Source organism: Marmota flaviventris, chromosome 12, assembly GCF_047511675.1.
Source record: "Marmota flaviventris isolate mMarFla1 chromosome 12, mMarFla1.hap1, whole genome shotgun sequence".
Classification (NCBI taxonomy): Eukaryota; Metazoa; Chordata; class Mammalia; order Rodentia; family Sciuridae; genus Marmota; species Marmota flaviventris.
In genome coordinates this window covers 43,690,475-43,716,590 of record NC_092509.1, presented here as the reverse complement: position 1 = coordinate 43,716,590, position 26,116 = coordinate 43,690,475, and the positions used below count along the sequence as shown (strand labels likewise).

General features: G+C 36.0%; 1 protein-coding gene across 5 annotated transcripts in view; it reads right to left on the bottom strand.

Moving 5' to 3' along the window:
- The window catches only part of Arhgap12 (Rho GTPase activating protein 12), a 118,438-nt gene that overhangs the window by 80,003 nt on the left and 12,319 nt on the right, over positions 1-26,116 (bottom strand). For all 5 annotated transcript variants that reach the window (XM_027928659.2, XM_071599904.1, XM_071599905.1 and 2 more), the window contains exons 2-3: positions 24,518-24,556; positions 21,625-22,386 (exon numbers count right to left, since the gene is read on the bottom strand). In XM_027928659.2, the coding sequence (XP_027784460.2) occupies positions 21,625-22,302 (678 nt within the window). In that variant the 5' untranslated portion in view covers positions 22,303-22,386; positions 24,518-24,556. The remainder of the gene's footprint in view (positions 1-21,624; positions 22,387-24,517; positions 24,557-26,116) is intronic.

The following is a 26,116-nucleotide window of genomic DNA, read 5'->3' as shown; positions in this document are numbered from 1 at the left end:
GACAAATCTAATCAATCTATCTACCAGAGTAAATGAACCAAAGATGATGAACACAACCTTTAAACCAAGAAGTCTCTGCAAAGGATTTTACATATAAATTTCAGGGCTTTCTGGAGGTATTTTACTGTGATTATAAAAACCTAGAGAATTCAGTGGCTATCTATTAGAGTTCTTAAGACAGATCCAACAAAAGGAGAAAGGAAGGGAAGAAGGGAGGAATGGAAAAAGCAAGGGATAGAGAAGGGATGGGAAAGAGAAAGGGAGGGGAAGTAAGGTAAATTGACTTAATTTACATTTATTTTAAGGAATTGGCTCATGTGATTGTGAAAGCTTGGCAAATCCAAAATCTGCAGAGTAGTCTGGAGGATGAGATTAAGGGACAATGTGCCATTTGAATCCAAAGGTGGTCAGCCAGCAGAAATCCTCCATACTCAGAGGAGGTCAGTTTTTGTTCTATCAAAGCTTTCAACTAAATGGATGAGATCCACCCACATTAGGGAGGTTATTGTGTTTTACTCAAAACCCATTGATTTACATGTTAAATGTCATCCCAAAAACATCCAAAATAATGCTGCACCAACTTGTTTGGCTCAGCCAAATTGACATAAAATTAACCATCACCAAGCTCACCACTTGTCAACTGTAGATATCACACTAAGACTGTTTTTTTTTTTTAAATGCATATTGCTTTCACTATATAGTCGATGATCTACATTATCTGTTGTCAAAAGATTGCTGACAATAGGTAGGATAGAATCCTTGGCATTAAGGACTTTGTAATCTAAAGAAAAACACACACAAACTCATTCAAAGAGAATATTATTTTGGTTTTCCTATTTTATTGAGCACATAGGACTCCTGAATAGCCTTGGGAAATCTATTCTTTGCCAGCTCCCTCCCTGGCCTTCATAGCAGTCGGTGTCAATGCCTGGACTGCTACAGAATTGGTATAATGTAAGAAGATGTAGAGACTCGAAAAATCAGAGTATGTGGCAAAAAACCCACTATTTTGCTGGGCACTTCTCTCTTATTTGGGGAATACCACCTTTTAAAAAACTGTTTCTCTTCAAGTTCCAACTATGAAGTTTGGATGAGATTCAATCATGCCCCTGGTCATAAGTGCAGGCATATCCAAATGCAAACCAAGCCAGATTGCTCCTTCAAGATTTCCTCAATTAGAGCTAAGAAAAGAAAAAAAAAAAGATTCTCTAATAGAAAAGCTAAGTGTATGATCCTAGCAGATGTCAGCAACTTGTCTACATATACGTGGAAGACATATATTTGGAAGAATGACAAAACCATGGAGAGATGAAATGAGAGACTGAAAAGAATCATGGATAGGACCTATTTCTAATTACTCCATATGCCCAGATGAATAAACCTGTCCTTTAGTTTGGTTTCAGAAGCCAATAAATTCCCTATTGTCTAAGCCAATCATGATTGTGTTTCTAGAACTAACTAACAAACAGGGATTAGAGCAGCAAAAAAGTAAAAATATGGGCTGGGGATGTGGCTCAAACGGTAATGCGCTCGCCTGGCATGCGCAGTGCGCTGGGTTCAATCCTCAGCACCACATAAAAGTAAAATAAAGATGTTATATCCACCGAAAACTAAAAATAAATATTAAAAAATTCTCTCTCTCTTTAAAAAAAAAAAAGAAAAAAATATAAGATAAAATAAAGCCAAACGCATTTAGGAAACATGAGGTAAGAGGGCAGAGTTTAAGAGAAAGGTAAAGAAGGAACCAACTTCTCTTAGAAAAGAAGGTGAGAGTCAAAGCAAGGATTTTGAAAAAGTGGTGAAAGAGAGGGGGACCATAAAAGGACTTCTATGTAGTGAAACTGTACGCATGAGTATACACAGAGGCATTCTCATGGACAATAATCTATGGCTTCCACTAGATGCTCATAAAGGTCACAACTGAATAATGTGAAGGTTAGGAACCTGACAGTCCAATCTATGCTAAAATAAAGACGTCTCCTCTTGTTCCAGAAGCTATTTAAAATAAAGTACTTTCTTACTAATATCAGCAGTTTCTGAGAAAAGACCCCTAGCCATTTTAACCCTAGGTTCTTTCTTTGGATAGCAAGAAATATGCTAAAGGAAATAAGACCACTCAATCCAAAGTGTTTCAATTTCGCCTTTTAGATTGATGCAAACATAATTTCAAACTGATCCAGCTCCTCTCCCAAATTTTCTTTTACCTGATCATTTATGCCTAAATTTTCTTAAAGTTTTATAATTTTTAACCCATAATTACTTTGCCTAGAACACTCTCTTTAAGACAATCTGAGTTTCTAAATTTCTTGAAATTATAATAAAATATGGTGTAAATGTGCATTTTGTCAAAAAATTTTTTTTATCAAATTCTAAGAGTCATGTGACCTTCTGAATACACAATCAAATAAAATCCAAGAATCATTTTTCTTTTTTGTTTTAGTTAAGTAGAAAATTTTGACAAGATGACGACCTTAGGAAGCAACAACAGAAAATGAAATCTCCCACATTATTCAGAGAAGGAAAATACAATAACAAGTAAGTTTAAAAACTTCACAATTTTGCCTAAATGTGGCTTGTCTTGCTAGTTACTTTAGGCATATGCTTAGATTATGCCTATATATGTTAGGCTGACTTAAAAACCCAAAACAGTCAAATTAAAAATAACAAAAAAAAGTGTTAGTTTTTTTACTCCCGGAGATTTTACTCATTAAAATATTATTGAAATAAGATTAAATTTTAATATGACCAACTCTTTACCATGCAGAGATGATGATCAATTTTGTGGATCATTAGAACCATTGTTCTTTCCTTCTTACTTCCCTTCGGTACTTCCTATGCTCAAATCAAAGGACAATAAAAAGAATGGAATGGAACTAAAATGCCATTCTATCCATATTCATACTAAAGTAACATCAAAGAATAATAAAAAGACTGATGATGAAAGTGTCAAGAACTAACAGCTATTTTATTATTCTATCTTCAGGTTTCACATTAAAACATTACCTGTACATAGGCAGGTATACATTAAGTATTCACTAGAATTCCATACATATCTTTTTTTACATTTTTCCCCCTCCTCTTTAGTTATTTAAAGTAAATGATTATCAGCTTTTCATTTGTATTCTAAAAATTAAGTCCACAGATACACACACAGTGGTTGTCATAAAATAGTCAATTGTTTTTTGTTAGTTACTGGGATTGAACCCAGGGTACTTTATCAATGAGATACATTCCCCTCTTATTTTATTTTATTTTATTTTGAGACAGGGTTTTGCTGAGTTGCTGAGACTGACCTCTGCCTCAACCTCCTGAATGGCTGGGATTACAGGCTAGAGCCACCATGCCCAGCAAATAATTTTGTTTTTTTTACAGAACCAAGTACTAGATAATACTAGGTAATACACTCTGGGCATAGGGATTTAAAAACTCAGCATCTGGCAGTAATTTAGCTACACAGCTTTCTTAAACAAAGCCAGTGAACATTACCTCTATCGTTGCCTTAACTAATATTCTGCCAGCCACGAGATTCAGCTTTCTGAGTGATTTTACTAGTTTCTGTGTTATGAAGCATTTATTCATACACTACAACTTCTACTAAAAATTGTTAGAAAGCTCACCTTTGCACTTTAAGTGCAAGTAAAGGTGTTGCTTTCTTTTTGTAAAAAAAAAAAAAAAAAAATGATTAATAACTTTGAAAGTGTTTACAAATCTACTTAATTTTATCTTCTTGGATTAATGGGTCAAAAAAGCAGTTTAGTATTTTAAAAATATATGTAAAATAAAACAGTGAATTAAAAAAAACAAGCTGTGGGACCTAAAGAGCAGTGAGATCTTCAGACAGTTGTGCTTGGTCACTCTAAGACTACCAGTGTCTATTATCACTAAGCAGCAAACAGTACTAACATCATGTCAAGGTCACCTTTTATACCAGATTCACAGGTAGCTTCGCACAGGATTTCATCTAAACCTAGCAACAATATGGAGTTCATTTTCTAAAAGTAAGAAAACAGGGTCAGAGAGTGTCTTGCTCAAGGTCATATAGCAAAACAACATTAAATCCAAATCTAAAAAGTCACATCTCTCTTAAGTTCAATACCACATTGTCTGAAATAAAAATACACACATATATAAATGGAAAATAAACAACAGGACTACAAGGGCTCAAGAGACAATTCCAACCTATGAAGACACTGTGTTAGAATTCTAGATAAGACAACTAAACTTTAATCATATTCTAATAAAATTATGTTAAGTTTTCAGACAAATTCACTAAAATTTATTCAAACCATTATATAGCAGAAATACTACAGAAATGCTATAGAGCAGTACTAAAAGATTTGGAGCCCAGATCTAGATTCCTAACTTTGGAACTGTGCTAAGTAATAAAGGAGGAATAAAGAAGGATGTTTATCATGAGGCTGGGCAGGTGGCAACACAGCACTTCAAAAAGTTTTACAAAATCTAAGTAATGACTCCACTGGTTCCAAGAGCAAGAAAGGAGGGAACCTCGTAAAGATTTATGGCAATGAGTGAGGATTTGGATAGAGAGGACATTACTAAGCTTTAGATACACAAAGCCCATTTATACTTGGTTCTAGATTCAGCACAATCTAGGAGAAAAGAGATGTGGGAAAAGCTCAAACAAACTCTAAAACAAAAGGGACTTTATACTTTATCCTGAATTAACCAGAAAAGCCGGCTAATCTGAAAAAAATCACATCCCTCAAGCATTCTTTGGGCTGAAATTTGATTTGTACAATAGATTTTTTTCAGCATTTCTTATAAAGAAACTGCACACACAGGATGATTCTACTTTGTATATATATGAATGTTTATATTTGTACCTAACACTTGTATGTGTAAATACAATAAGCATCTATATTAACAATACATACAATTTGAAAGATTAAAGGAAATATTTAAATGACTTAGATTAGAATCAAAGCATAATGGGAGTTCATAACTCACTTGAATCAAATGTATGAAAGATGATGTCATGAGCTTTGTAATGTTTTGACCAACCAATAAAAAAAAAAAAGAATCAAAGCGTAAATCAAAGCATAAATCTGTAACAAATTAGAGAATTGGTTTTGTGAACCCATTATACTACGACAATGACACTTTAAAATGTTAGGTGGTGAGCTGTTCCATAAATAAAATTTTCCAGCCAAACACATTGGCGCATGCCTGTAATTCCAGTAACTTTGGAGGCTCAGGCAGGAGGACTGTAAGAGCAGCCTCAGCAACTTAGTGAGGCCCTAGGCAACTTAGTGAGACCTTATCTCAAAATAAAAAATAAAAAGAGCTGGTGATGTGGCTCAGTGTGTAAAGCACTTCTGGATTCAATTATCAATATCCCCCTTCCAAAATACTTTGACTAAACATTTCTTGATTTATGGTCATTATCATAAGCACTCATTACACTTTAAAAATAATATGATTCTAAACTTTATAGTGTTTGACTGCTCCTTCTCCTCCTCCTCCTTCTTTTTTTTTTGGCGGGGGGTGGGGGGGGGGTGGTACCAGGGATTGAACCCGGGGTGCTTAGCCACTGAACCACATCTCTAGCCCTTTTACATTTTAAGACAGGATCTTGCTAAATTGTTTAGGAGCTTGCTAAGTTTCTTGGGCTGGCTTTGAACTTGCAAGTCTCCTGCCTCAGCCTCCCAAGTTGCTGCGATAATAAAGGAAAACTACAGAGCACAATGGAAGTTTATGATAGGAGGTACCTCATAAAATCCAAGAGCCAATGAGCCTATTAATAAATAAATAATAATAAGAAAAACAACTGCTATTAAATACTTACTAAACACTTCCAATTCCAGAAAGGAGGAGTAAGTTTACTTTTATCTATTTCTCCCACCAAGTTCAAATAAAAACACTGGACTTAATATATGAAACAAACACAAGAATTCTCTGAAAGGTAGAGAGAAGGCAGATGGACTAGTGATCTCAGGACTCAATGGATAACATGAACCTGAGTTCTGTGAGTTTACTTTTTAAAAAATATTTTTTTAGTTGTCAATAGACCTTTATCTTTTTATTTATTTATATGTCATGCCAAGAATTGAACCCAGGGCCTCACACATGCTAGGCAAGCGCTCTACTACTGAGCCACAACCCCAGCCCAAGTTTACTTTTTGACTTCATATCTCTCAGATTTGGAGAAGACGTCAGCAACCAAAAACACCAATAGAAATAGACACAAAAAACCTCCTAAAATCACTGTTCTACCTAGCAAAAGAATCAGAAGAGGGCAGCCTAAACAGAAAGAAAGCTTTTACCTATAACCACTCCATTTCAGGCAAATGCAATAGAAAAAACAAAGGCCTCAGTCACACCTCACCAACAACGGCTGAGTGGGCATCTATATTTTTACACTCATCATCCTATAACAAGATACCCCCATACCCCTACCAGTATGGTGTCAGAAGGAACCAGGAGAGTCATTGTCAGTGAGTTACAGAATATCTCCCCAAACCCTAACCCAATCCTAACGCACAGAGGGAGCCTAGACTTCCCCAATTTGGCAGCAAAGCACAGCCCCTTGTCTCACTGGGATAGTGTTAAAGAAGCACTAATGATGAGTCATAACTTTTGTCACCAACACGCCCATGTCAATGAAAGCCACATCATCGTTTAATGAGGCACTCAGCTCCTACCAGCCAGGAAGGGTTGAAGGAGACTTAGTAGAAGTTAAGACCACCTCCCTCATCCAACAGTAAAGAGAAAACTTGCCTCTCTGGTGTCAACCAACCTAGCAGCAACCAAGTTGTGTCTCCCTGCCCCCTCTCCAGGTTCCAGCTAGAACAGCTGCTAAACTATAAGGTTTAAATAGGATCTAGAGTTTTATAACATCATAAAAATGCATATGTTTCAATTGAAACAATTTTATTATCAACCGAAAACCTTGAATGAAAAAATAATCAATACATGCCAACTTCAAGATGATAGAGATGCTAAAATTAACACTTATGGTTTTGAAACAAATGAATAGAAAATAAGAAGTCAAAGAAAAATAATATAAAAAGAAGAAACAAATGAAAACTATAGAACTGAAAAAGATATATTTAAAAATTCAAAAGGGCTGGGGATGTGACTCAGTGGTAGAGCAATTACCTTAGCATGTGTAAGGCCCTGGGTTCAAACCCCAGCACCACCAAAAAAAAAAAAAAAATTTAAAAACAAAAATTCAATGGGTGGGTTCAGGAGCAATGGCACATGCCTGTAATCCCAGCAACTCAGGAGGCTGAGGCAGGAGGATTGCAAGTTTGAGGCCAGCCTCACAACTTAGTGAGACCCTGTCTTAAATTAAGGGAGAGGGGACTGGAGATGTAGCTCAGTAGTAAAGAGCCTGTGGATTCATTCCCCAGTACCTCGACCCTCCTCCATCCCAAACAAAAACACCTCAATAGATAGGCTGGACATCAGAACAGAGTGAAGAGACAGATGAATTATTAATACAAAACATCCAGTCTCATCAATGGAGAGAAAACAGACTGAAAAGAAAAACGAGTTCCAGGTACCTTTGGGACTATAATCAATGATCTAACATTCATACCATCATTGTCCCAGAAGAAACAAAGAGGAAAAAGGCTGAGCAATTTTTGAAGAAATGTTGGAAACCTACCAAATTTGGTTAAACAAACAAACAAATAAATAAATAAATAAAACAGCTAGCTTACAGATTCGAAAGACTGAGCCAACCCTAAACAGGATAAATCCAGTGAAATCCACGCTAAAACACATAATCAACCTTCTGAAACCCAAAGTCAAGTATCTTGAAAGCAGTTAAAAGAGAAGTAAGACTTACTTGTAAGGGAATAACAGTTCAAACAACAGCTGATTTCTCCTCAGAAGCCAAAAGGAACTAGAATAGTACTTTAATATGCTGATGGTGGTGGTGGGGGCGGGGGGGGGGGGGGGGGACACAGCCACTCAGAATTCTATGTTCAGCAGAAAATATTCTTCATGAATAAAGGAGAAATTGAAATACTCTCACATGAAAGATAACAAAGACACAGTGTATACACTAAAAAAAAAAAAATGGTCAAAGGATCCTAGTTTTTTTAAATAGAAGAAACAGAAGGAGGAAACCTGGAATATCAAGGAGGAGGAAAGAACACAGAAAACAAAAATATGTGTTTACAATAGACTTTCCATCTCCTCTTGAGCTTTCTAAATCATGTTTGATAGTGGAAAGGCAAAACTCAGGCCACTTTATGATGAGTTCTCTAATGTATGAAGGGTTAAGACAATTATAAATGCTGAAGAGTGAAAGGAAGTAGAGGGAGGTAACATCATTCTATAGTTCACTCCAACTGGCAAAATGATAGCAGCAGACTAGGTTATGCATATATCACTCTACTCCACACTATAAAGCTTACACAAACATTCAGAACAAGATCAATGATTCCAAATAGAAATTCTGAAAAATGTCCCAAAAGAAAACAGAAAAAACAAACAAGAAGTAAAACAGTAGACATATCGGTTGTTAAAAGTTCAACAGTCTGAAAATGCTACTTAAAAACAAAGATTACAGAATAGATTAAAAAGAAAAAAGCCAACAGTATTCTACAAAACATTTGTTTGAAATATGATAATATAGGTAGGATACAAGTAAAAATATTGAAAAATATATCATAAAAACATTACTGAAATAAAAAGGTAGCCATTTTATTCAGAGGTCAATCCTCCAAGAAAATATAATCTTAAATGTTTGTGTATCAAAATGACAGCTGAAAATATGTAAAGCAACAGTGGATAGAACTGATGACAGAAATACACTCAACAACAATTATATGTGGAGACAATTATACTTCAACACGACTCTTTCAACAAAGTGATAGAAAAAGCAGATGTAAAAAATTGGTAAGGGTATAAAACACCACAACAATATCATCAACCAAAAGGGTCTCATCCAATATAGTTCACTGTACCCAACAAAAATATAATAAAGATGGGTGCTGCGGTGGTGCTCACCTGTAATCCTAGAAGCTTGGGAGGATGAGACAGGGGGATCGGGAGTTCAAAGCCTCAGCAACAGTGAGGCACGAAGCAACTCAGTGAGACCCTGTCTCTAAATTAAAAAATACAAAATAGGGCTGGGGATGTGGCTCAATGGTTGAGTGTCTCTGAGTTCAATCCCTGGTAAATGACCCCTTCCACAAATATAATGAATTTTTTTGTTGTTTAATAGTACTGGGAATTGAATCCAGAGGCATTTTACCACTAAGCTACTTCCCCAGTCCTTTTAACCTTTTTTTATTTTGAGACAAGGTCTCACTAAATTGGTGAGAGTCTCACTAAGTTGCCCAGACTGGCCTTGAATTTGCAATCTTCCTGCCTGAGCCTCCAGAGTCTCTGGGATTACAGATGAGCACCTTTGCACTCAGCATATATATTATTTTTAAGTGTCTATAGAACATATACTAAGATAAAGTATGTCCTAAACAATTCTCAAAAATTTAAAATTTTAAAATCATAATTGTTCTCCAACCATGGAATCAAACTATAAACCAATAACACAGAGATAAAATTTCTAAATTCATTTCAAATGATAATGTAAGTAGGATAAAGTAAAAATGCAGAGAAAGATATCATGAAAACATTATTCAAAAAAAAGGTAGGAATATCTATAAACTAAAAAAGACATTTCAGAAAATTCCATGAGTAAAAAAAGGAAGTCCTGAGTGGAATTTAAAAATACACTGAATTTAAGGGAAGGAAGGGGAAGGGAGGGGGAATGGGGGTAGGAAAGATGGTGGAATGAGATGGACATCATTACCCTAAGTACATGTATGAAGACAGAAATGGTGTGACTCTACTTTGTGTACAATCAGAGACATGAAAAATTGTGCTCTATACGTGAACTATGAATTGAAATGCATTCTGCTGTCATGTATAACAAATTAGAATAAATAAATAATTTTTAAAATACACTGAATTTAAATAATAATTTAAATAATTTAAATTTAAATAATAATTTTAAAAATACACTGAATTTGAGTTGGGCACAGTAGCACATGCCTGTAATCCCAGGTGCTTGGGAGGCTAAGGAAGGAGGATTGCTCATTTGAGGCCAGACTGGGCAACTTATCAGGACCCTGTCTTAATAAAAAATTAAGGGCTGGGTATGTAGCTCAGATGGCAGGATGCCCCTGGGTTCAATCCCCAGTACCACAAACTATATAAACAAACATACACCCCAAATTCAATAAAAACAAAGTTAAAGCATATTGGACTTTTGCCAAGAGTGAAATTTATAGCACTTAAGTGCTCACTTTAGAAAATGTAGAGTTTCAAAAAAAAAGTGGGGTGGGGTTTCCAATCATCTAAGCTACCACAAGAACCAAGTGGGGTAAAAAAACCAATACTACAACTAAAGAGAAGGAAACATAACAATGAATAGAAATCAATGAAACCAACACAGAAAATTTAAGAAAATCAATGAAAACACACTTGGCTATTTGAAAATATTCATAAAACTGACAAACTTCTAGCAACACTGACAAAGAAAAGTGAGAGAAAAAATATAAATTACTAATATGGGGAAGGAAATAGAGAATATCAACATAAACACTGTACCCACGGAAAGAAAAAGAATACTACCAGTAATTCTACCTACATAAATTTGATGACTTCAATGACATATACCAATACCTTAAAACCAAAATGTCATAATTCCCATAATATGAACTAAATTGTTTGAACAGTCCAATAACTATCAAAGAAAGCAAACTGGTGATATAAAAACTTCTCGAAAGGAGCTGAGGGCTGGCATACCTGTAAACCCAGCAACTTAGGAGGCTGAGGCAGGAGGATTCCAAGTTCCAGGTCAGACTCAAGAGCTTTAGTGAGGCCCTAAGCAACCTAGCAAGACCCCATCTCAAAATAAAAGTAAAAAGGGCTAGCTAGAGAGGTAGCTGAGTGGTAAAGTGTCTCTGGTTTCAATCCCCAGTTCCAAAAAAAGGGAAAGGGTTGAAGTATAGCCCAGTGAAGAGTGCTTACAGCATGAGTACCTGGGTTAAATCCCCAATACAGAAAAAAATAAATGAAACTTTCAAATAGAAATCCCCATGCCCAGAAGGTTTCATGGAAAAATACTATCAAAAGTTTAAAGAATAATTATCACCAATTCTACACATTTTCTCATACAAAACAGAAGATAAAGACCCCCCCCCCCCCCATCAGGGATTGAACCCAGGGTGCTTAACCACTTAGTCACATCCCCAACTCTTTTTATTTTGAGACAGAATCTTGCTAAGTTGTTTAGGGTCTTAATTTGCTGAGGTTAGCTTGGAACTTGTGATCATCATTGTGTACCATCATGCCTGGTTTCCCCATTCATTTTGTGAAGCTAGTATCCTGTTGATATTCTCACTGATCAACAACAAATGAAGTACAAAAAAACAAAGCAAACCAACATCTCTTCTAAATACAAATGCAAAAAAAAAAAAAAAAAAAAAAGAAAAAGAAAATGGAATTCATTAATACATTTTAAAAAATGACCAAATTAGGTCATTATTGTGACATGATGTTGACTGTTCTAGCAAATGCAATAAAGAAAAAAAGAAATACAAAGGCATACATACTAAAAAGAAAGAAACAATGCTATCCCTATTTGCAGACAACATTATGGTCTACATGGAAAATAATCAAGAATTAAAATTAAAACAAAAAACAACTCTCCTGAAATCAATAAGCTGAGTTAGGCAAGGTAAGAGGATACAAAATAAGAACCAACTGCAGAACTTCCAATTTTAGTTCTGACATGCAGAAAACTTGGAAATCATCAACTGACATTCTAACATGAAGACAAAGGCTAAACAAATGATTTCCGTAGACCCATTAGACAACCAAGGTCTCATGGCAAACCATTACCACAAATATTGAAAATGGGGCAAATTCAGTCTCTGAGGAGATTTACCTAACTAAAGCAGAAACTACTGGAGCTAACTAGAAGGAACACTTAAATAGTAATTTTGATGAATTCTGGAGGCTGAATAGAGACTAGGGTAAGAATAACTAACTTATGGGAACCATCTTGAGAGGGACCCTACATTTTCTGGGTTTTATTTCTAAAATACACCTGATTTAAAGAGCCAAGAAAGCTACTCCCATAGCTCTGATGAGAAAGAGAAAAAGTAACCAAGTGAGAAAACTTCAAGTAGGTCTCACAACAAAGACCTACTTTCCACACTATAAGATCTTACCAAAAGCCTTATGCAGCCTGGAGAAAGGGCATTTCCCAGACTGCAGTCCTCTCTAGCCTTCCCTTCTCACAAGGTGGAAAGGAGGAGGGAAGAAGCACTTGTGAAGTTCATAGTCCAAAGACACACTAAAAGACCTGAAATATAATCACAGATACAGAACACTATCCCCTCCCCAACACTTTCTTACCATCACACCAACAGGGCTTTAGGGTAACAATACTCAATAACAGGGGAAAGATCTCTAAGAAACAGATATATAAGAAGGAAGGAGCTCTTTGAGAAGCCCCCAAGACAAACACAGTTACTTTAGGAATTTAAAGCCTCTGGTATCTGCAACTACAGCAAACTAAACATAATCCAATCTTTAGCCAGATTAACCTGATGTCTACATGAGAGGTATATTTAATTCAATTCCTATTTACTTGATACAGCACATCTGGCTTTCCACCACAATTATTAGGCATGCCAAAATGTAGGAAAATACTCAAAGAAACAAAGCAAGCATCAGAATCAAACTGGATACAGAATAGATACTGGAATTATCAGATAGAGAATTTCAAATAACTATTATTAACAGGTTAAGGTATAAAGGGAAAAGGGGACAATATACAAAATAAACGAGGAATTTAAGCAGAGAAAATTTTTTTAAAGTTTCATGAATCAAAACGACATGCCAGGAATTAAAACACTATAACAAAAACAGAAAATTTATTTGATGATATAAGCAGTAGACTGGACATGGGCGGAGAAAGAATCAGTGAAATGATTATATGCCGATACAAATGTTCCAAACTGAAAGCAGGATAAATGTCCCCTAAAACTATACATACACATCAGCATATAATACTTGAACTACTAAAGCAAAATCAAAGATCAAAGAAAATTCTTAAAGAAGGAATGAGGATGAGAATTTCAACGAACTTCTCATCAGAAACCATGCAAAAAAATGGAGTGAAGTAATGTAAAGTGTTGAAAGAAAAAAATTGCCAACTAGAATTTTATATTTTAAAAATGATGCATCCAATGAAGTAGAAATATTTTCTTGGGACAAACAAAACTGAGAGAATTCAGTGCTACCAGATCAGACCTTCTCTGCAAGAAATGTTAATATTGTTGAGACTGAGGTTACAGCTTATGGGTAGAATGCTTGCCTAACACGCAAAAAACCCTGGGTTCAGTCACTGCAAAAGTAAAAATTTAAAAACTGCTACGGTGGCATTACTCCCCAAATTGATCTACATACTTAAAATAATACCTAACACAATTCCAGCTGGTTTCTTTGTAGAAATTGACAAGCTAATTCTAAAATTTATATAGAATTCAAAAGACCTAGAATAAATAAAAATACTCTTGAAAAAAAATAAAACTGAGCCAGGCACAGTGGCACATGCTAGTAATCCCAGAGGTTCAGGAGGCTGAGTCGGGAGAATTGCGAGTTCCAAGCCAGTCTCAGCAACTTAGCAAGGCACTAAGCAACTCGGTGAGACCCTGTTTCTAAATAAAATACAAAAAAAGGGCTGGGCATATGCCTCAGTGGTAAAGCACCCCTGGGTATTGAACATGACTCGTGAGAGTGTGTGTGTGTGTGTGTGTGTGTGTGTGTGTGTGTGTCTCACACACACACACACACACACAAATCGACAGTATTAAAAAAAATAAATAAAAACCAGTCCATTAAAAACTGAGCAAGCCAGGCAGGAGGATTGCAAGTTCAAAGCCAGCCTCAGCAAAGCAAGGGGTTAAACAACTCAATGAGGGTGTGTCTCTAAATACAATACAAAATAGGGCTGGGGATGTGGCTCAGTGGTTGAGTGCCCCTGAGTTCAACTCCTGGTACCAAAAAAACCTGGGCAAAAATGAAGAAACACTTCACCAAGAAAATCGATAGCAAAATAGCATATAAAAAGATGCTTTAAAATCATTTCTCATTAGGGAATTTGAATTAAAACATAAAGACACTACACATCTATCAAAAAAACTGCCAATATTAAAAGCTGGTAAAGATATGGAGTAATAAATATTCTCCATCACTGCTAATGGAAATACAAAATAATAAAGTCACTTTGCAAGACAGGTTTGCAGTTTCTTAGAAAGTTAAATATAGTTGTCCCATAATGTCTAGGAATCATGCTTATAGGTGATCTATCACGCTTATAGTTTAAAAATTTACATCCATGCAAAAGCCTACATATACAGGGTGCAATGACATACACCTGTAATCCCAGTTACTCGGGAGGCTAAGGCAGCAGAATTGCAAGTTTGAAGCCTAAGTGAGAGCCTATCTCAAAATAAAAAATAAAAGGAGTAAGGATGCAGCTCAGTGGTAAAGTACCTATGGGTTCAATCCTCAGTATTTCTGCGAGAGCACGCACACACACACACACACACACAGAAAAAAACACAAATCAATTTTTATGTCACTCCTATTCATAAATGACAAAAGAAGGGTGATCCTGAAAATTAAAAACAAAAAGAACTACACATAAGCATTATGTTCAACTGAATAAAGTTGTATCTCATTGGAGTACAATTAACAGTTCTGATATGTATAGTGGGAGAGTGCTCTCAGAGAGTATTCCTTTTTTGCCTCTTCTAGCTTCTGCTGGCTGCTAGCATTCCTTAGCTTATGGCCACATTACTCTTATCTTCACAGTGAATATCTTCAAATATCTCTCTGCTGCATCTTCATATCACTTTTTCTGTGTGTGCGATGCCTCTACCTCTTATAAAGACATTAGTGACTACATCCAAGTACCCAGAATAATCTCTTCATCTTAAGATCCTTCACTTAAAGACATCTGCAAAGACCTCTTTTCATATGAGGTAACATTGATGGGTTCCAAGGAATAGGATCTGATATTTGGGGTGATATAATTCAGCCTACTACAATTGCTAAAACAATTATGAAAAGGAATAGTAGTAGAAATCAGCATTCCCAATTTCAAGACTTATTACATAACTATAGTAATTAAGGCTATACAATATTATCTCACTTCATAACCTCCTTCATCAGTGTTTTTATCTTTAGATCAGCCTATTTGTCTTAGTCCTTTTTTCAATAATTATTATCATTATAAAGAACAGGGAAGAATGAAGCCGAACCATATGAACCAAAAAACAGATTCACACAAATATGCCCACTTGATTTTTTTTTCAGGGGGGAAGTAGGGGGTGTTTATGGGGCACTTTATTGAACCCACAGGTGCTTTACCACCAAGCTACACCCCCCAGTTCTCAGGATTTTTGCTACAGCATCTCACTAAATTGCCCAGGCTGGCCATGGGACCTGAAATCCTACTGCCTCAGTTTCCTGAGTCACTTACAAGCATGCACCACCAGGCCTGACAGCCCACTTGATTTTTGACAAAAACATAAAAACAACTTGTTGAAGGAAAGACTTTTTTCAACAACTGCTACTGTAATAACTAGATATCCATAAGTCAAAATAAAAGGACTAGGATCTGAGTCTCAAATCTTATGCAAAAAATAAAATCTGAATAGAGTTTATTGAACTATAAACTTTTAAGGGAACAAAACATAGAAGGAAACAAGATTCAGAATTCAGGGCTTCTGTGATAGTTGATTTTGTGTCAATTTGGAGGGGCCACAGGGACCATATATTTGGTTAAATGTTATTCTGGATGTTTCTCTGTCGGTATTTTAGAAAAGATTAACATTTTCAAAGGGGTTTTTTAGTAAAGCAAGTTGACCCCCATAATGTGGGCAGACCTCATCCAATGATAAAGGAACAAATAGAACAAAACACCTCCTCAATGCAAAGGGAAGCAATGCCAATAGATGGCCTTTGGAATTTAAGTGCAATATCAGTTCTTCCCTGGGTCCCAGACTGCCGATCCACTTCACAGATTCTGAACTTGTAAGCCAACATACTTACATGAAACAAATGCTTCAATTCATCACTCTCTCCCACCATATGTAAATACATATATGAATATGTATACAAGACATCCCATTGGTTCTGCTTCTCTAGAGAAGCCTGAACCAGCTATGCAAGGAGTTCTTAGACTTGAACTGAAAGCATAATTCATAAAAGGAAAAATTAATAAATTGGAATTCATCAAAATAAAAAACTTCTGCTCTGCAAAAGACCCCACTAAAAGGATGAAAAGACGAACTATACACTGGGAGAAAATATCTGCAAATAATTTATCTGATAAATGACTCGTATACAGGCCACATAAAGAGCTAAAAACTCCACAGCAAAAAAGCAAACAATCCAATTAGAAAATTGACAAAAGTCATGTAAATCCTTTCAATAAAGAGGATACATTATTTATGGAAAATACACACACATAAAAAGATTTCTGAGGCTAAGGGGCTCAATAGTAGAGCACATGCTTGGCAGGCATAAAACTTTGAACTCAATGTCCAGCACCAATTTAAAAAAACACAAAGTCCCATATCAATAGCCATTAAGGAAATGTAAATTAAAATAACAATGAGATATTATTACATGCCCATAAGAATGGGTTACCAGAAAAAAAGGAAAAGAAAAGAAAAAGTGACATTGTCAAATACTGGTGAGCACAGAGACAAACTAGATCACTGCTGCTGAGATATAACATGGTACAGCCACTCTGAAAAACAGTTTGGCTGGTTCCTAAAAAACTAAACATATAAACTGGACATAGAAGTGCACACCTTTAGCAACCTGGGAGGCTCACAAGTTTGAGGCTAGCCTCAGCAACTTAGCAAGACCCTGCCTCAAAATAAAAAATAAAAGGGGCTGGGAATGTAGTTCTATGGTTGAGTACCCTGGGTTCAACCCCCAGTACCAAAAAATTAAAAAATACATAAAAATAAAAATTATTAAACATGAAACAACTATACAACTATAATCACCAGCATTTATCCCAGAGAAATAGTTATCTTCACACACCAACCTATACAAAAATGTTTAGAACAGTTTTTTTAATGAAGCTAAAAACTAGAAGAAAAAAAAAAAAACCTAAATGTTCTTAAATGGGTAAATGGTTAAACAAACAATAGTATATCCATATCTCAGAAGACTACTCAGCAATAAAAAGAATGAATATTGATAGACACACAAACCTGAATCAATCTCTAGAGAATTACAATGAATAACAAAGCCAAGTTCCAAAGGCTAAATAATGTATGATTCCATTTTTTGAAATGACGGAAGTATAGAAATGGTGAATAAATTAGTAGTAGCCAGGGTAAGAAAAGATGAGTTGGGCTGGGGAGGCTATGGTAGGAGGATCACAAGTTCAAAGCCAGCCTCAGGAACTCAGTGAGATCTTGTCTCAAAATTTAAAAAAAGTAAATAAAAAGGTCTGGGGATGTGACTTAGTGGTTAAGTGCCCTGGGATCAATCCCTGGTACCACACACACACACACACAAAAAAAAAAAAAAAGAAGAAGAAGAAGAAAGAAAACATGAGTTGGGGGTAAGATGGGTGTGGTTGTAAAAGAGTAATATAAGAAATACTTGTGGATATTAAAAATTCAACATATTAACTAAACCAATGTTATTATTCCCATTGTGATACTTCAGTACAGTTTCCAAGTGTTACTACTAGAGGTAACTGAATATAGGGTATATGGGATCTCAGTATTATTTCTTACAACTGCTTATGAATCTGCAATTATCTCAAAATGAGTAGCTTAATTTAGGAAGATTAATCATTAGTGATTGACAGAAATTCAAAAAATGAAAATCTCCTAGCAGGAACACAGTGGTTAGGGTTTGAATATTGATTGACTGGAAAAGGTATTGAGGTTGATTACACAGTGTATTTACATAAGTAAAAAATTCATCAAGTCATACATTTAAGATTAGTTCAATTTACACACTTGAGTATATGCAATACCTCAAAACTTTTAAAACTTTTAAAATTGCCACTTGACTATTAATCTTGTTAACTGTGATAATGGTATTATACATAACTTGTTTACACTATCTGTACAATTATCAATAGTGAAATCATGACCACGGGTAGCAAAAGCAGTTTCTGTGGCATGGTGGAGCCAGAAGCCACACTACAAACAGTATGGAATAAGTGGGAAATATGGACATGAAGAGAAGCAAATACATAACTATTTCCAAAAAAAGGAAAAAGGTAATACAATGATGCTCAGCAGAAGGTAGAGCTGAAGAAGGGCTTTTTACTAAGATGGGAAATATGAAAGCAAATTTAAATACTGAGGACTGGGGTTGTGGCTCAGTGGTAGAGCCTTGCCTAGCACGTGGGAGGCGCTGGTTTCAATCCTCAGCACCATATATAAATAAATAAATAAATAAATAAATAAATAAATAAATAAAGGTATTGTCCAACTACAACCAAAAAAAAAAAAATTTTTTTTTTTAAATTTAAATACTAACAGAAAAGGCTTCACAAACTGAGTCTAGAGCTGTATGGGTATAATACTATGAAAAGTGCATAGAGAAAATATTCAGATATTGTCCTTTTGATAGGGTGAAAGATGATTGCTGATACAGGTGTACTTAGAGATACGAAGGTGAAAATCATAAAAATAATGACAACATGCCAGGCAGAGGGGTACAAGCCTATAATCTCAGTGACTCTGGAGGCTGAGGCAGGAGGAGTTCAAAGCCAACCTCAGAAACTTAGTGAGGCCCTAAGTAACTTAGCAAGACCCTTTTTAAAAATAAAAATAAAAAGGCTTGGGGATGGAGCTTGGTGGTTATGTGACCCTGAGTTCAATCCCTGGTACCAAAAAGATAAGGAAGGGAGGGAGGGGAGGGAGGGGAGGGAGGGAAGGACAAGGGGGGAGAGGAAGGAAGGAAGGAAGGAAGGAAGGGAGGGAGAGAGGGAGGGAGGGAGGGAGGAAGGAAGGAAGGAAGGAAGGAAGGAAGGAAGGAGAGAGACAGCTATACTCAAAATAGCAGCTATATTTTATCGGATACTTACTGTGATAGACAATTCTTAAAGTGACCTCCAATGATCACTGAATCCTGTTATTCATATTTCTGTGAGTCTCCCCCAACAGAGAAGGAGGCTAAACTACATAATCAATAGGATATGACAGCAAGATTTGTAAGATGAAGACATAAGAAAAGCACAGCTTCTCCTTGATTGTTTCCTCTGGGTAAAGTCAGTCACAACACTCAAGCAGCTATAAAGAGGCATAACTAGAACCACTGGATTGAATCATCTTCAGAAGCAGCTCCCCAAGCCCTGTCAGGCCTGTATAATACTAGAGCAACTCCAGGAGAGACCCCAAGCCTTCGCATCCACCCAGCTACGTTGCCGATTTACTGATCCACAGAAATCGAGAGATAATAAAATTTATTAAGCATCAACAGATACCTAATGTATTTACTATGTACTCAACAACTCTGTGATCCCCATTTTAAGATGAAGTTAATTGCCACATGGAGGTTAAGTAACTTTTCCTCACATATGGGAGACCCTGAATTTCACACCTACCACCACAAAGAAAAATAATAGTAATTTTTCCTGATTATCACATGGCTGGCAAGTGATATGGAACCAGATTCAAATTTAAGGCCAAAACTATTAACTACTATGCAAAATGTGCTCACCAAAGTTGAAGGAGTTCTGATACCAAGGCTTTTATTTTTTGCTGTGAAGTAGAAGGCAAAGTTATCAGTAAGAGCACAGGAAAAAGCAAATGAATCAATGAAATTAAGAAAATGGAAAAGGTTTAAACCAGCTGTCTCAGAGTTAGGAAGAAAGTTGTCAGAGAAATTTGGTAGTACACTTCCAAACAGTACTGCGGCTAAGTAGAAGTTGGGACCATGAACCTCCAGTGCAGTGAACTTAAGATGACCACAATGAAGAGAACACAGGATTGCTCATGCACGTAAATACAATGGGTGAAATATGCTGATAGCTGGTTGGAAAAGAAAACATGCATCTCCCAAAGCCCACTAGCTTGATAAGGAGCTAGCATAGAAAAACGTCATGAAACTCTATATATTCTATGTCAGAGTGTCACATGAAGATTGAAAGAAAGTCTACTGAGACCCACAATGATAAACTGATCTCAAACACCTGAAGTTTTTCTAGAGAACGTTCTCTTTTCCTATTTCATTCAAAAATATTACAAGAAAAGTTACAACCTACAAAATGAATGTACTACCATGACAATGAGACCACAACTAAGCAACCTTCTAATCATACACTGACTTAGCTTGATGAATACCCTACAACTGAGCTTCATCCCCAAACTTAATAATTTTTAAATTTACTTAAAATTAGACTTTCCTAAATGCACCCAAGTTTTAATTTCACCCATATTTGGGGGGCAGGGAGGTAGTGTTGCAGACTGAACCCAGAGGTAACTTTACCACTGAAGAACATCCCAGACCTTTTTATTTTTTTAAATTTTGAGATAAGGCCTTGCTAAGTTGCTTAAACTGGCCTCCAACCTGTGATCTTCTTGCTTCAAACTCCCAAGCAGCTGGGAATTACAGGTGTGTGCCACTGCTCCCAGGGCTTTGTACATGCTGAGCAAGCATTCTGCCACTAAGCCACATGGCCAGTCACATTGATATGCTTTTAAAATGGCTTTACTTCACATGAGAAATAAACTGGCATACACCTGGTGGCAAAACAAAATTAGGTAAGGGGGGAAAAAATCAACCCTGAAATCAACACATAAAATTTTTTGTCGGCTTAAGTTCCATGCAGTCAAGAGTAGATATTTAGATACTTAAGTCACAAAAGTATATGAGTGGAAGTAAAGGTTCCTTCACTCTACATTTTTTGGTATTTAAGGTTAGTAAACAAGTTTCAATGAGCAATAGTTAGTGGTTAATACTCCAGTGACATCTTCTCATGTATCTATTATTGTCTGAGATTTATTAGAAACAAGTCAAAATGAGCAGAGAAAGAAAACAGTAAAACTTTTTCTATTAAAAGAAACATCAAGCAAGGTGTGGTGGCACACACCTGAAAGCCCAGCTATGTGGAAGCTAAGGCAGGAGGATCACAAGTTCAAGGCCAGTCTGCGTAACTGAATAAGACCTTTTCTCAAAATAGAAAAACAAAAAGCCAGAATGTAGCTCAGTGGCAGAGCACTTTCACAGAATGTGTGAAGTCCTGGGTTTGATCTCCAGATACAAGAAAAAGGTAAAAAGAAATATCATCACTGCCTAAAATAAGTAAATCCCTTCTGCCTTAGGCAATAAAGAGAAAAAAATAACTTTCCCAAATTTAAAGTAGTTCTAGTCCTGAAAGGCAAAGAATTATGAAAACCATAAGGTGACAGAAATATTTTCTAACTCTTTATATCAAGACAGAATCCACATATTCTGAAAATATAAAGCAAAACAAAAAAGTCCTAAAGCTTATACAAAGACTTTAAATTTAAAAAACCCACAAAATTAATTTTTAATTAAAGTGGGACATGTGTTTCACCATTCTATTCTAAATCTTACCCTTATTTGTTCAGTGGAGCTGCTGCTAAGCTCATCTCCAGATTCAGAATCTTGATGGATTCTTTCCGAGCCTTCTCCTGCTGAATCACAAGACTGTTCCTGGGAGAAGCTAGTTTTCTCAATGTCCAAGAACTCTGGACCAGGAAAGTGACCAAATAAGCGCGTCCTGTTCTGGCTACAAACTTTAGGAGAATGTGAGTCACTGTTAAACTTTCCATTATTATGGGTCAGGTCCAGGCTTAGATTGACAGTTGGACCTGGATTATAATTGGGTCCAAAATTCTGATTGGCATCACGAATAAGACCTGTTCCTTGAACAGACGACGATGGCTTCCCAAAACTTGAAAGCTCAGGCAATTTGTTCACATTTTCTGTCGATCTCTGAAGATGTAGACTCTGCATCATTTTCATAGAATTATTTGGCAGTCCAACTGCCTGCTTAATAGGAGGCATTAGAGCTTTGCGGGTGACCTCCTTAACATATTGGGCTGGCACATAAAAGGCTTTGGAATTCTCATCTGGTTTAACTTGCCACCAGTCATCATTGGTCTTTTTCACCAAGATGTACCGCTCCCCTTGTTTTATCACAATCTTTCTGTCCTTGGCTTCATATTCATAATCATATTCCACTTCAATATACACTTGTCCTGGAACCATCTTCCCACTTCTGTCAGCCATTTTTATTCAATATTATTCACCTCTCAAAAAGGATGGCATGCCACATCATGGCTTTAGGACTTGCTGCATTAATATAGTATGTTACTTAAATGGAAGAAGAGAACAAAGAAAAAATTTAATGTAATCTGGATTTGCTATCTGTTCACAAATATCACATAATACAGGCCAATTGAAAGAACATTACCTTCCAATCTCAAACCCCAGAAAAGAAACAATACATAATATGTATTATCCTACAATTTTAAAAATACTTTCATTTTAATTATAATCTAAGTTTTTCAGTAATTCATGACCCAAACTAAAACTAATGACTGGAACAGGGAACATACTAATCAGTCCAACACAACACTATCAAAAGTAAGAGTTGGAAAGTACTTTCCTAATTTGCGTGGCTACTTCAAACCTTTCACTTTCCTAGAAAGGCTCACTAATAATAATAACTACTATGTCTCGGGCACCTGCCAATGGCCAGATACTGAGCTAGGTTCACTATATGCAACACCTAAGATAGTTTTTGTAAGTGGACTTCAATGACCCCACTTTAATATCTTACTTCTTAAGTTTCAGAAAGATTTAAAACATTATTAGCAAGCTTTAAAAAGTTTTAAGTTACACAACTAAAAAGTGTATGTTCCTAATATAAAATTTTTAAAAAAAATTGCTATTACTAGGCAAAATTTACACAACAGATAACCAAAAGAAACTACCCATTTACTTGGTTTCCCTCTTACCACTACTCAGCAGGGCCACAATCCTTTTTAGACCAAATCTCACAAATGTTAACAGATAACCAATCTTTTTATTTATAAAGGTTAAAAAATATACTTGCTCCTCTAATTCAAAATCTGTTAGAAATGGCCCAGCTCTTGAGCAGCTGAAGCAGGAGGAGGAAAAATCTGAGGCCACCCTGGTCTTGGTGAGATCCTATATCAAAATAGAATAAAGGGCTGTGGTGTAACTTAGTGGTAGAGTGCTTCCTAGCATGCATGTAACCCTGGGTTTAATTCCCAGTGCCACAAAAAAAGAAAGAAGAAATGAAATAGCCCTAAATTGTCTTGAGAAATCTAGCATTCACTTTTATTTCCATTCCAATTCCAAAATATTTTGGTACCTCTAGAACCATAGGGCTCAAGATTCAAAATTAGCACAGCATCTCAATATTGCTACAACCTGAGTATGTCAACTCCCAACTGTTATGAGATGAACTGTGTACTCCAAAAAGATACATTACAATTCTAACCCCAGGACCAGATCTTCAAGAGAATAAATTCTAACCCCAGATCTTCAAGAGAATAAATTTCTGCTGTGTTAAGTGATCCTGTGTGTAGTACAGATGGAGCATACCAAATCCAAAAATTCCAAATGCTCCCAAATCTGAAACTTTCTGAGTACCAACATGAAGACAAAAATGGAAAAATATTGGGAGGCTGAGACAGGAGGCTCTCAAGTTCAAAGCCAGCCTCAGCAATGGCAAGGTGCTAAGCAACACAGTGAGACTCTGTTTTCAAATAAAATACAAAATAGGGCTGGGGATGTCACCTCAGTGGTTGAGTGCCCCTGAGTTCAATCCCTGATAAAAAAAAAAAAAAAAAAAAGGAAAAATATAAAAAATATCCACACCTGCCCTCATTTGGTAGGTCACAGTCAACCTGCAGCTATATTAAAAATATCATATGAAATTACTGTCAGTCTATACCTGAAACGTAAATGATTTTCACATTTAGACTTGAGTCCCATCTCCAAGATACTATGTAAATGCAAATATTCCAATTTTTTAAAAAAAATCCAAAATCTGAAACATTTTTGATTGCAAGCATTTCAAATAAGGGATATTCAACCTCTATTTTTATTACAACAGCCCTAAGGAACTAACACACACAACCCAAAGCTCAAGTATGTCAATGTTAAAGCAAACAGAGTTCCAAAAATGTATAAACCCCAGATTCCAGGAACCTACCAATTTTTCTCAGCATTCAAGTATTAGGTATATTATACACTATATGTACAGAAAAGACTATTATCCTGAGGATAACATTCTTCTCTAATTATTTGAATTTAATAATTACTGAATTCTATTAGTAATTATTTACCACCTGAGCTCAGGTGGTAAATAATTGCAAATAGAATTTCAGCAAGTAAAATTCTAGACAAGCTACTAGAGTACCAAATATAAAACAATACTGTAGTTTCAAAAAAAATAAAATAAGAAACTTACCTTAAAAGGAGATATAAATATCCACCATTACATTTAAACCTACAAAATAAAAAAGTATATTAACTCTAACCAAGATTCCTTAAAGAAGGCAAAGCATTAGCTCAAAGTTTTAAAATAGCTTATTTATAATGGCTATGAGGAACAAAGGACAATTTTATATTTCGTGATTGTGTTTAGCACACCTTCCAATCATGCAAATATAATCACTAAGAGCCATTGAGGTCTGCTATACCACTGGCCTCTCCTGCTTTATTTCCATTGTTACAACTTCATTTCCGTCCCTTAGTTTCATTCCGGCAGATGAGAAAAATCTTTTAAACTTCTAATTATATAAGAAACAGCTCTGGTAAATTGTTAAGAGGACAGAACAGATTTTAAAGTTTATGGTACTGAGTGGGCAAATAGAATAAAAATTTATGTTAAAAGCTATTGGAAGGGCTGGGGGTGTGGCTCAGTGCTAGAGCACTTGCCTTGAGTGCACCAGATCCTGGGTTCAATACTTAGAATGCCAATTAAATTCTCAATAAAATTATTGGGAATCCTAATACCCCCCCCCCCCCGCATTTCTTCCAAGTTATAAAATATGGAAACTGACTTTTACAATAAAGAGTTCTGAACTTAACCAAATGATCAAACTTAGCAATACCAATAGTGGGACAATCTAATGATATATTCTTCCTAATATGAGAGGATAAAACATACACAATGTTACCTATGTTGTATTCTTGACAAAAGCATTTTCACCTGAGCAAATTTTAGAAAATAAATCCAGAAAATGAGACATAAATTTTTCGTTACAACTTTTTGAAACTGTACACTGAACTATAGCTATGCACTGCATAATGACATTTCAGTCAAAAAAAGACCAATATACACAATGATGATCCCATTAAATCCCTGGGATTTCAGGTGTGTGCCACTTCCCCAGCCCACCAGGATAATTTAAGCTCATTCACTGTCAGGCTTTATCTCTTTCATAATGCCTACAAAGATAAGTATGAAAGAGGAGTTAGAGAGAACAATAAGGAAGTTCCACTATGTTCAACATGGGATATTCAATCCACACTTTTAGTTAAAGCAAAGAGAAATGGAGGGCAAAGGAGACATCTGTAGATGTTAAAAGACATCTATAGCCAGCGCCATGGTAGCCCACGCCTGTAATCCCACAAGCTTGGGATTTGGAGGCAGAAGGATCACAAGTTCAAAGCCAGCCTCAGCAACTTAGTGAGGCCCTAAGCAATTTGGTGAGACCATGTCTCAAAATAAAATGGGCCTGGGTATGTGGCTCAGAGGTTAAGTGCCCCTGGTTCAATCCCCAGTACTCCAAACAACAACAATAATAAAAAATATCTGTATAGAAAGGTAGTTAAATACCAAGGCAGATCAAATGGGCCAGACTGGACACAATGAGCAGAAAAACAAGAGCTATACAGGTTATAAGATAAAGCCGGGATGAGGAGTGAAGAATGAAGGCGAAAAACCCTAAGAGAAACCACTAAAATTATTAGTGTCTAGGCCTAGGGATATAGCTCAGAGGCAGAGTAGCTGCCTAGCAGGCATGAGGCTCCAGGTTCAATCCCAAGTGCTGAGAGGTGGGGA